This window comes from Macrotis lagotis, chromosome 1 (genome assembly GCF_037893015.1).
Source record: "Macrotis lagotis isolate mMagLag1 chromosome 1, bilby.v1.9.chrom.fasta, whole genome shotgun sequence".
NCBI classification, from domain to species: domain Eukaryota; kingdom Metazoa; phylum Chordata; class Mammalia; order Peramelemorphia; family Peramelidae; genus Macrotis; species Macrotis lagotis.
The window spans coordinates 867353371-867366520 of NC_133658.1; the positions used below are offsets into that span (position 1 = coordinate 867353371).

General features: G+C 37.9%; 1 protein-coding gene across 2 annotated transcripts in view; it reads left to right on the plus strand.

Annotated features, from left to right (window-relative positions):
• Positions 1 to 13150, plus strand: part of STPG1 (sperm tail PG-rich repeat containing 1) — a 126596-nt gene that overhangs the window by 89113 nt on the left and 24333 nt on the right. For both annotated transcript variants that reach the window (XM_074218119.1, XM_074218118.1), the window contains exon 8: positions 4836 to 5026. In XM_074218119.1, coding sequence (XP_074074220.1) covers positions 4836 to 5026 — 191 coding nt within the window. The remainder of the gene's footprint in view (positions 1 to 4835; positions 5027 to 13150) is intronic.

Sequence of the window (13150 nt, forward strand, 5' to 3'; positions counted from 1 at the left end):
AACACTCACACAATAGCCTTGGCTGGGGGAGGGAGATTTAGGGAGCAGGCACACCCCCTTCTTAAAACACTAGTTATATGAATAACTCACCTTTATAAAGGCCTTTAGGGTTGCATTCCTCACAAAACCTTTAGGGACTAGGTAGTTCTGGGTTTATTATTCCCAAGCTGAAGCTGAGAAAACTGAGGTCCTCTGTGGCTGGCGCACAGTCATACACTGATAAGTATTGGGGTTGAAGGGGTCAGCCCCAGGTTTCTCCTGACTTAAGTGAAGTTCTGTGTCTAGTCCCTTAGATTTGGACCTCTTCTGAGAATCCCTTCCTTCACTGAGAGGTGAGGGCAAATTTAGATTCTCTGGGGAGTTGTCCCGGGCTCTGGGGGTCTGGACAGTTCCCTTATGGCTTGCCAGGAACTTATAGGAATCTAATTTCATGACAGGGCAGTCTGCAGGCTCAGCAATTTCCCAGGGCAACTGAGAATGGCCAGCGGAGGAGGAAAGGGAGGGAGAGAGGCACAAGCCAGGACAGGAGCTGGCCAGGGATTAATGATGAGCCAGGAAAATACCACACCCTCACTGCAGGCCCTGTTCCAATGCTGAGGCAAAGGAGAGAATCTGTCTTCCTTGGGTACATTTCTCTTTTGAATAGAGCCAGCCAAGTGACTATCTAAGGAGATCTTCATGTGGGATAAATCCTGAACCTCAGATTCCTTTTCTGCAATGGACTGAATGATCTCTAAGGGCCCTTTCAACTCAGACATCCTGTGTTCTAAGCCCCCTTTCAGCTCTGACAGTGTGTTCTAAGCCCTCTCCCAGCTCTGACATTCTGTTTTTCTAAGCTCCCTCTCAGATCCTATGGTAGTGATAGAGATATCACCTAGCCTTGCAACTACCCATTGCGGTCAAGCAAGAACCTAAGAGAGACTAACTAAAGCCAGTTCCAGGCCTGTGTGACAGTTCCCCTGATCTGGCAATCCCGAGATCAGAGTTCTTTCCTGAACGAGCTTGTACAGTAGTAACCAGCTATAGAGCTTCAAGGCTCCCAAAGAAACTTCATGCCCATGACCTCTGGTGATCCTCACAACAACCTGGCCTCTGAGGCGTTGTTGGTATTGTATCCATCTTACAGATGAAGAAATCAAGATTCACAAAGACCAACAGCCTCACCCCTTGTCCTGGAGCAGTCCTGGATGGGATCCCAAGTATGTCCTGACTCCAGGCTCAGTACTCTTTGAATTATTACCCCACGCTGTTTCTGTGCAAGGATCTGCCTACCTCCAGGCCTTGATTTTCTCCTCCAGAAAATGAATGTGTTGGTTACTGGATGAGCTCTAAGACCCTTTTTACCTCCAAATCCTCTGATGCAACTCAGAGAGCCTTTGGCCCTCCATTCAAAGTTCCATTCATACTCAGCCTGGCCTTGAGCGACCACTACTACTTTCTTAGTGGGTAGAGCTTGGGGATGTTACCCTGATCAGATGACCAGTCTCTCTAGGTGGTGTCAGGGATAGAAATCTTTGGCCCAGTTGGTGCTGGTCCATACTCTTGCTACTTCCTCACATGGGGACTTTGGAGAAATTACTTCCTCTGTCATGGGTAGAATATTTTGAGGCCATAAAGCCCATCAGAGACTCATAACTTTGGAGTTAAAAAGGACCATCCAGGTCATTTGGTCCAATTGAGTCACAGATCAATGGAATGATTTGTTCAGTATTCCATAGGTAGAAAATATCAGAGCAGAGATTTGAAACTAGAGCCTCTGACTCCTCCAGCAGGAGTCTTTTTGTTGGATTGGGATGCCCTAGGGTCAGCATATATGGTTCAGAAACAGAGGAGCCTGTAATACTTCTGACTTCTCTTTGCCTTTCCTCTGCCTGGCCCTAGTCCTGAATGGACCTACTTTTTCTGAAGACCTGGTCTTTAGACCTGGCTAGGACAGAGTTGATGCATGTATGTGAGTCATGTCCCACTATGGGCACTTTTCAGGACCTACTTGCTTTGAATATTTCCAGTAATAAATTTTGACATCTTTGGCCAATCTGATCTATGGAGAAATAGATGAAAGGGCCCGGGGATTTGTTTCTATGCATCTTCATATGGTAACCCTCTTCTTGATCCTTTCCCCAATCATAAAAAGGGTGTATGAATTTGAGAGTATCTGTGCTTATGGGAATTAATTTTATTTGACTGTACATTTACCTTTTTAAAAATTAGACTTTTCCTTTCCCAAAATGGAGTAAAGGTGAATGGTAAGATAAAGGGAGAAAAGGACAGAGGAGAGGAGATAAAGAAGAGAGGTATTTAAGAATATTTTTTTAAGTGAAAAGAGAACATGAAGAAAATCAGGAAGAAGCACAGACAAATAGGACAGCTTTGAAAGCTATAGCTTCAATTAGTATGATTAAAATCATATTATCAATAATCTCTTTTTTCTGTTCTACTCTGTATATGTAAATGCCCTTTTATATTATAGTTATATTATAGTTACAGTATCAAAATAAATTTCAAAAAAATTTTTTTATAAGTTTCTGAGCTTGGTTGGGATGGGAGTAATCCTAGTATAGAGTTTTTGATATACTAATGTTGGTGCTTAAAGAGACTTGTTTGCCAGACCATCTGTGTGATGTCTGGAGATGTCTGGGCAGGTCAGCGGGTAAAGCTCCAGAATCCTGGGAGGCAAAGATGAGGAAGGAAAAGGTAGACACTTTGTACAGAGACTGGATCAGACATCATGGGAAGATGATTCAAGCTGTGAGGAGTGGCCACCATCAAAGGCTTGAAGTAAACTGGAGAGCAGCAGAGAATGGGAATGAGCCTCAGTGTCTTTATTTGTAAAATGGACAACATAATGTCTTAAGGTCCTTTTCCACTCTGGAATTCTGTGCTTAAACATTTTTAAGGGCCCTTCCAGCTACAATTTCCTCTATGCTTCCATAGTTCTGGGGAATTATCTGCCTTGGAGAAAGAGAGGTTAGTTTAAGAAAAGGTCTAAAGATCTGAAGATCTTTTTAGAGTCTGGACAATTGGACTGTGAAAACAGGAGTTAAGGCTGTAGATCTGAAATACAGCCTGGAAGGACCTGGCTTCCTTGGTGTGAAAGCTAGGTTGATGAGAAATCTTATTACAGCTTGGACTGGATTTAGAAGTAAAGGTGGGACCCTAGAATCTGGCTGCAATGAATGGGAGTCCAAAACTCTTGAGGACAATAGAGAGTTAACCTCTTAAGCCTCCAATCTTTCTCCCTCAAACCCATTCTGGTATCCAATCAGAATAATTGTCCCAAAGCATATTACTGACCAGGTTGCATCCCAGTTCAAGAAATTTCATTAACTCCCTATTGTCTATAGGGTTAAATTCAGATTCCTTAAGTGATACAAAAATGATAGACCCTGCCCTCAATGAGCTTACAGTCTGATGGGGGAGATAACATGCAAACAATTATATAAAGAGCAATCTGTGTATAGAATAAATAGGAAATAATAATAGAGGAAAGGCACTGAATTGAAGAGGAATTGAGGAAAGCATCCTTTAAAACATGGCTGCCTGCCCTTTTAGCTCTTCTGGGTCATATCACCCAACAAAAAGTTGTCAAAGGCCGCATATTTATTTATATTTTTTATTTAATTTAATATTTATTTATGACAATATAAATCACATTACCACTTAGTATAATAATGAAATGTAGTAGAGTGCAATAAATGTAATAAAATATGATAAAAATGAGTATAATAATAAAACATTTACTTTTTAAACAAAAAATAAGAACATGCCATTTTTTTTCACATGAACACTGAGCTTGCCTTTTTTCATACCAGTGTATCTATATCTGGTTTGATAGAGGTTGTAGTAATGAAGAATATTAAAGAAAAATAATAAAAATAAAAGTTTTCTGTTGCAATAATGATGAGTCATTTTAAAATAAACATCCTAATTCTAATATGCATATCTTTATTAAAAAAGAGACCAAAATACAAAAGTCTGTGAGATTATACAATGTTAATTACAAGAAAAAGTTGAGCCATATTAGTTAAGGGTTAAGCTGGTCTGTGATGTTATAACAGTGACACATGTCCTCACCCATTCCTTCATTTTCTGGTTACTTGATGTTGGCCACATGAATGGTCTTTGAGGACCCCATGCAGCCTGGGAATAGAGTGTTGAACATACCTATTTTAGAAGGATTGTAGCTGGCCTTAAAGGAAGGCAGCAAGGTCAGTAGGTAGAGGAGGGAGAGGATTCCAAGCATGGGGGACAGCCAGAGAAAATGACCAGAGCCAAGGGTTGGAGTGACTTATTCATGGAACCAGGCCAGGGTCACTGGATGGAAGAACATGGTGGGGATTAAAGTGTAAAAAGGCTGGAAAGTTAGGAGGAAGCAGAGTTAGGAAGGTTTTTGAAAAATAACATCTCCTGCTCTAAATTTGATTTTGTCCTAGATTATAAACTGAAGGCAGGGACTACACTATATTTCTCCTTATTTTCATTCCCTGGCTCTGCATATAGTGGATTCTTCATAAATGGTTGTTGGATTGAATGAATACAGTGACTGTCATGAATATAGGGCTTTTATTTTTCTCCACTGTAGTTTACCCACTTTATATCACTGCCATAACCAGGTGGAATGAGGCAAGGATATCATCTTTATTTTTACCTAAGGAAGCAAGGACCCAGAGAGAAAAATTGGCTTGCCCAAGTTCACCCAGTTTATAAATAGCAGTAGTCAGATTTGAAGCCAGGCTTCCCATCCCTGTTTTCTCCCCACTCCATAGTGTATTGTCTCAGATGAACCATGCTGACTGCCAGACATTAATGAAATCTTCTCATTTGTCTTTCCATAGGAAAAAATATGCACTGACTTTCTCTGCATTCCCACTGCCTCCTCTTCCTAAGCCTTCTATTCCAGGTCCTGGCCAATATGATATTGTGAACTATGAAGGCCCCTCCAAGCATTACATCTCCAGTGCCACATTTGTGTCCAACACATGTCGGTGGTCAGTGAATGCCAACCAGATTGGTCTTCCAGGGCCAGGTAAGATGATTGTGAATAGAAGTTTTAATTAATCTTTTCGAAACAGAATAATTGAGAACTGTTGGCTATTCTAGTTTTTCAACTTGATGATGCTTGTCCTTCATTCTTGAAGAATACCCAGACATCAGGGAGGTGATATCATGACAAGCACATGAGCTGGATTTGAGTAAGGGGGTGTTGTGCTAAGTCACCAGCCTCTCTTTTTCCTCCAGAACCTTCTGGGTCCAGCAGCTAGATATGAATTGGGAAGACTGAATGTGAGGCAATCAGGGTGAAGTGACCTGCCCAAAGTCACTCTGCTAGTGTCAAGCGTCTGAGGTTGGATTTGAACTCAGGTCCTCCTAACTTCATGTCTGGCACTCTACCCACTATACCACCATAGTTTTTCAACTATGTGAGAGCATAGAAGAGCTGTGTTTTCCATTTTTGGGCATCCTTCTTCAACAAACATAAATGACAGTTCTTCCAAGCTCTGTAGAGGACAGTCTTCATAAGTTGGCAAGACCAGAAGAAAATTTTCATATGGTGGTTATCAATACTCTGGTCATGAGCCACTCTTTTCTTAACTAAGCTTCAGTTAATCTGGATTCTTTTTGCAGCTGTACTTTCTTACCTCCTAGCCTTTGTGCATGCTGTTCCAGATGCTTAGAATGCCTTTCCTCATCCCTAAATGAACTTATTGAATTTCCCATGTTGAAGTCTTATCTGCCCTTCCTCACTCCTCTGCCCCCAAACAATCCTTCTTTCTCTCCCTTTTCCCCCCTCCTTCATTGAGAAAGCAGGAAAAACAAAACCTCAGTTGCAAATATATATATATAGTCAAACAAAATAAATTCTCACATTGGCTGTGTCTCAGTTTGAGACCTGAATCCACTGCTTCTCATATACAATTGGAGGATATGCTACTAAGAGTTCATATTTATATATTGCCTTAAGGTTTTTAAAATTCTTATATACATTCCATCACTAGATCCTAAGAACTTACAAGTGAAGTAGGTATCCTTATTATTTCTGTTTGGTAGCTGGGGAAATTAAGGCTCAGAGAGCTTTAGGAAGTAGGGGTTCCCATTTTTATTGCACCTTACTTTTTCTCTCTTGCCTCATTTCATTCTCATTGCATCTCTTTGAGGGAGGGACTATGATTACTAATGAAGAAACAAAGGTTACACTGCTCCTGAGTATCTGAGAAGTCAGACCTTTCTGACTACAATATGAACAGCTAGCAGTTTTACAGAATGTTAAGATTTGCAAAGTGCTTAAAAATGTCATCTCATTTGATACTCAGAAAAACCCTAGTAGATATGTGCTATTATCCCCAATTTACAGATGGGGAAACTGAGTAACAGAGAGACTAAGTGACTTGTTTAGGAACTAGATAGCAAATGTGTGAGACCAGATTTTAACCCCTAACTCCAGGCTCAGTGATCTATCCACTGTACCACTTTCTCCACTTTCCTTAGGTTAGGTATTACCTGAGGATCAAATAAGATAAAATGTGTAAAGTGCTTTATATAAAACACAGCATTATAAAAACATAAATTATTCTTATTCTCCATCTTCCAATGAAATAATAGTAATAGTAATAGTAAAATAGTAATAGTAATTAATAGTAATAGTAATAGTAATAGTAATAGTAATAAAGATGATGCCCCTTTGTTGTATGGCAGTAACCCCTAGTTCTCAAAGGCCAAATCTGTGGAACCCAAGCTCTAGGCGACGCTACAAAGACAGAACAGCTTTGTGAAGTCTGAGCAATGAATCTCTTGGGACTCAGGCAAAGCATTGTTTTGGCCACAACAAATATTGAAGCCATCTCCTAAGGCATGGAGGGTTGATGACTGAGGCTGGTGGAGACCACAAACACCCACATCTGTGAGACTGAAAGCCTTTTGAAGTTGGTATTTGTGAAACAAGTGACAGCAGCCAAAGAACCTAGGAAAGCTCATCTTTGATCTTTTCCCTCTAATCAATGGATGGTATGAGATTTAGTAGAAAAAGCATTGAATTTGGAGCAAAAAGACTTAGTGGTCTGATCTCTCCTACCTGCTGCATATCCCTGGTCTCAGTTCACTCCTCTGAATTAAATTCAGTTAAGAATATTTATTAAGTTCCTATGGGCATAAAGTATTAGATACAAAGACATTAGTCATTGCCTTCAGGGAGTCTGCATCATCTTTCTTTCTTTCTTTCTTTCTTTCTTTCTATCTTTCTTTCTTTCTTTCTTTCTTTCTTTCTTTCTTTCTTTCTTTCTTTCTTTCTTTCTTCCTTCCTTCCTTCCTTCCTTCTTTCTTTCTTCTTTCTTTCTCTTCTCCTCCTTTCTACTCTTTTCTTTTTTCTTCTTCATTGTTATTGTTATTATTATTATTATTATTATTACTAATTATTATTATTATTACTACTACCACCACCTTCTACTACTACACATACACGTACAGAATAATTTGGAGAAGGGGAGAGTACTAGCCTCTAGGGAGATCAACTCCCTATTGGGGGTGGCAAGTGAGTAAAACCTTTCTAGAAGCTTAAAGATTCCAAAAAGGACAAAGTGAGGAAGAAGGGCACTTCAGCTGTGAGGAAACAGCCAGCGGAAGAACTCAGAAACCTAGGAGTGAAATCTCCAAGTGAAGGGACAAGTCCCTTGGGCAGATTGGACTGGAACATAGAAAGCATGAATAGAACAGATGTCAAATGGTCTCTGAAAATGGGTTGGATTAGGCCTTGGGGATCACACTCTCAATGATGGTATGACTCCCTTGGACCACCAAACAAACACTTCCATACATACCAAGTCCTTGCATTCATATGAAGAGTGGATATGCCTTTTTATTTCTCTCTCTCTCTCTCTGTTTCTCTCTCTCTCTCTGTCTCTCTCTCTCTCTCTGTCTCTCTCTCTCTCTCTCTCTCTCTCTCTCTCTCTCTCTCTGTCTCTCTCTCTCTCTCTCTCTGTGTGTGTTTTCCTTAGAACATCAGTTGTCCCAGGAAGATGTCCCAATAAAGCTAGAAGCAGAAGGAAGGAAGAAGGGGAAGAAGGCTTAAGTATCACAGCTTGAGCTCTTTTTACAGGGGCCTCATGGCATCTTCAAGATTGCCTCATTTAACATCCTCATTATGCAAATGAGGAAACTTGGACCTTCTCTCTCTAACCAAGAATCTGAGCAATCTTCCCTGTGACCAAGAAGCCATATTGTGACTTTATGTCTATGCCTTTGGCTTCACATCCAAGAAATGAGCTCCCACATCCAGAAATCACTCTCAGTCAAGGGAATCTGCTCAGGGCCCTTATGTGGACTTGGTTATGACAGGATCCCTAACATTGAGAGCATACTTGGCTTCCCTCATTGGCTTAGGGAGTAGATCAATTCCTTGTAGGATGTTTAGGTTACAAAGTTACCTAGGAGCTGGACTTGTAGTCAGAGAGATCTAAGTTCATATTCTTACTATCTGTTTGACCCTGGACAAGTCACTTTACCTCTGTCTGACTCAGTTTCCTCACCTAGAAAATGGGGGTATTAATTGCAACCACCTTCTTAGGTTGGTGTGAGTATAAAATGAAATATTTACAAATCTTAAAATATTAAATAAGTGCTAGCTATTATTCTTATTATAATTATTATCCTCAGTCAAGAACAAGTCTTCAGATTCCCTTCCTCTTTTTCTCTTTCTCCTCATGCCTACTTGTCTTTGGGAGGGATGCTGGCAGAAGCTCTGTACCAAATGACCAATGAACCAGTGGGGTTGAGTGTAATAAGTCATGACCCTTGCATGACTCTGCTGAGCAACTTCAGGAATTTAGGGAGACAAGTGAGATGGTATTATAGAATGACAAGGTACTTTTTTCTTTTTTTTAAAATTTATTTTGAGTTTTACAATTTTTCTCCTAAAGTTCCTCACCCCCACCCCACCCAAGAAGGTAGTTTGTTAGTCTTCACAATGTTTCCATGGTATACATTAATATAAGTTGAATGTGATGAGAGAGAAAGCATATCCTTAAGGAAGAAAAACAAAGTATAAGAGATAGCAGAATTACATAGTAAGACAACAGAATTTTTGTCCCCCTAAATTAAAGCTAATGGTCTTTGGTCTTTTTTCAAACTCTATGATTCTCTGGATACAGATGGTATTCTCCATCTCAGATACCCCAAAATTGTCCCTGATTGTTGCACCGATAGAATGAGCAAATCCATCAAGGTTGGTCATCACCCTCTTGTTGCTGTTAGGGTGTACAATGTTTTTCTGGTTCTGCTCATCTCACTCAGCATCAGTTCATGCAAATCCTTCCAGGCTTCCCTGATTTCCCATCCCTCCTGGTTTCTAATAGAACAATAGTGTTCCATGACATACATATACTACAGTTTGTTAAGCCATTACCCAATTGAAGGACATTTACTTAATTTCCAATTCTTTGCCACCACAAACAGGGCTTCAATGAATATTTATGTACAAATGATGTTTTTACCCCTTTTCATAATCTCTTCAGGGTATAGACCCAGTAGTAGTATTGTTAGATCAAAGGGTTTGCACATTTTTGTTGCCCTTTGGGTGTAATTCCAAATTTCTCTCCAGAAAAGTTGGTTGAGTTCACAGATCCACCAACAATGTATTAGTGTCCTAGATTTCCCACATCCCTACCAGCATTGATCATTGTCCTTTCTGGTCATATTGGCCAGTCTGAGAGGTGTGAGGTGGTATCTCAGAGATGCTTTAATTTGCATTTCTCTAATAAGTAATGATTTAGGGCAATTTTTCATATGAGTATGGATCACTTTAATTTCCTCATCTGTAAATTGCCTTTGCATATCCTTTGACCATTTGCCAGTTGGGGAATGATTTTTTTTTGAAAATTTGACTCAGTTCTCTGTATATTTTAGAAATGAGTCCTTTGTCAGAAATACTAGTTGTAAAAATTGTTTCCCAATTTACTACATTTCTTTTGATCTTGGTTACAGTGGTTTTATCTGTGCAAAAGCTTTTTAATTTAATGTAATCAAAATTATCTAGTTTGCTTTTAATGATGTTCTCCGTTTCTTCCTTGGTCATAAACTACTTCCCTTTCCATAGATCTGATAGGAAACTATTCCTTGACCTTCAAGTTTGCTTATAATAATGTTTTTTATGTCTAAATCCTGTATCCATTTTGATCTTATTTTGGTATAGGGTGTGATGTGTTGGTCTAATGTAAGTTTCTTCCATTCTAACTTCTAATTTTGTTTTTATCGAAGAGAGAGTTTTTATTCCAATAGCTGGACTCTTTGGAGTTATCAAACAGCAGGTTACTATAATCATTTCCTGCTATTGCACCTAGTCTATTTCTTAGCCAGTACCAGACAGTTTTGATGACTGATGCTTTATAATATAATTTTAGATCTGGTAAGGCTAAACCACCTTCTTTTAAACTTTTTTCATTGAATCCTTGGAAATTATTGACTCTTTATTTCTCCATATGAATTTACTTACAACTTTTTCTAACTCATTAAAGTAATTTTTTGGAATTTTGATTGGTAGGGCACTAAACAGGTAATTTAATTTTGGTAGAATTGTAATTTTTATTATATTAGTTCGGCCTATCCATGAGCAGTTGATGTTTGCCCAGTTATTTAAATCTGATTTTCTTTGTGTGAGAAGTGTTTGGTAATTGTTTGCAAGAAGTTTTTGAGTCTGCCTTGGCAGGTAGACTCCCAGGTATTTTATTTTGTCTGAGGTTACTTTCAGTGGGATTTCTCTTTCTAGCTCTTTCTGCTATATCTTGCTAGTCATATATAGAAATGTTGAGGATTTATGAGGGTTTATTTTTATATCCTGCTACTTTGCTAAAGTTGTTAATTATTTCTAGTAGTATTTTAGATGACTTTTTGGGATTCTCTAAGTATACCATCATGTCATCTGCAAAGAGTGAGAGTTTTGTCTTCCCCTTCCCTAGTCTAATTCCTTCAATTTCTTTTTCTTCTCTTATTGCCGAGGCTAACATTTCTAATATGATATTGAATAGTAGTGGTGATAATGGGCATCTTTGTTTCACCCCTGATCTTATTGGGAATGCCTCTAGCCTATCCCAGTTGCATATAATGCTTGTTGATGGTTTCAGATAGATACCGTTTATTATTCTAAGGAACAAACCATTTATTCCTACACTCTCTAGTTTTTTGTTTTTTGTTTTTTTAGGTTTTTGCAAGGCAATGGGGTTAAGTGGCTTGCCCAAGGCCACACAGCTAGGTAATTATTAAATGCCTGAGGCTGGATTTGAACAGGTACTCCTGACTCCAGGGCCATTGCTCTATCCACTGTACCACCTAGCCATCCCCTCTCTAGTGTTTTTATTAGGAATGGGTGCATATTTTGTCAAAAGCTTTTTCAGCATCTATTGATATAATCATATGATTTCTGATAGGTTTGTTATTGATATAATTAATTATACTAACAGTTTTCCTAATATTGAACCAACCTTGTATCCCTGGAATAAATCCTATTTGTTCTTAGTGTGTTGTTAATGATATCTTGTAATCAGTTTGCTAAGATTTTATTTAAGATTTTGGCAGCTATGTTCATTAGGGAGATAGGTCTATAATTTTCTTTCTCTATTTTAACTTTTCCTTGTTTAGATATCAGCATCATATTGCTATCATAGAAAGAGTTAGGCAGAGTTCCATCTTCACCTATTTTTTTCAAAGAGTTTATATAGAATTGGAACCAATTGTTTCTTAAATGATAGAATTTACTTGTGAATCCATCTGGCCCTGGAGATTTTTTCTTAGGAACTTCAATAATGTCTTGTTGAATTTCTTTTTCTGAGATAGGGTTGTTTAGGTTTTTAATTTACTCTTCACTTAATCTGGATAATTTATATTTTTGTAAATATTTGTCCATTTAACTTAGATTGTCAAATTTATTGGCATAGAGTTGGGCAAAATAATTCTGAATTACTACTTTAATTTCCTCCTCATTGGTGGTGAGTCCACCTTTTTCATTTATGATACTAGTAATTTGGTTTTCTCCTTTTTTTAATCAAGTTGATCAGAGGTTTATCAATTTTATTGGTTTTTTCATAAAACCAACTCTTGGTTTTATTTATTAGTTCAATAGTTTTCTTGCTTTTGATTTTATTAATTTCTCCTTCAATTTTTAGAATTTATAATTTGGTTTTATTTGTTGGTTCAATAGTTTTCTTGCTTTTGATGTTATTAATTTCTCCTTTAATTTTCAGAATTTATAATTTGGTATTTAATTGGAGATTTTTAATTTGTTCTTTCTATAATTTTTTAGTTGCATATTTAGTTCATTGATTTCCTCTTTCTCTAATTTATTCATGTAAGCATTTAAAGATATAATATATCCTCCGACAGCTGCCTTGAGTGAATCCCTTAGGTTTTTGTATGTTGTTCCACTATTATCTTGGATGAAATAATTAATTCTTTCTATAATTTGTTGTTTGAGCCACTCATTTTTTAAAATGAGGTTGTTTAGTTTCCAATTAGTTGTGGGTCTGTATCTCCCTGGTCCAGTATTGCATATGATTTTTATTGCATTATGATCCAAGAAAGATGCATTCACTATTTCTGCCTTTCTACAGTTGATTATTAGGTTTTTATGCCCTAGTACATGGTCAATTTTTGTGTAAGTGCCATGTACTGCAGGAAAAAAAAAAGTATATTCCTTTCTATCCCCATTCAGTTTCCTCTATAAGTCTATCATATCTAGGTTTTCTAACAATCTATTTATCTCCTTAACTTCCTTCTTGTTTATTTTATGGTTAGATTTATCTAAATCTGAGAGTGGGAGGTTGAGGTCTCCCACCAGTAGAGTTTTGCTGTCTATGTCTTCCTGTAGCTCTTTCAGTTTCTCTAAGAATTTGGATGCTATCCCATTGGGTGTATGCCTATTTAGTATTACTTTATTGTCTATGGTACATTTTAGGAGGATATAGTTTCCTTCCTTATCTCTTATAATGCTATCTATTTTTGTACCTGCTTTGTTTGAGATAAGATTGCTACCCCTGCTTTTTTTACTTAAGCTGAAGCAAAATATATTTTGCTTCAACTTTTTACCTTTACTCTATATATATCTTTCTGCTTCAAATGAGTTTCTTGTAAGCATCATATTGTAGGATTCTGTTTTTTAATCCACTCTGCT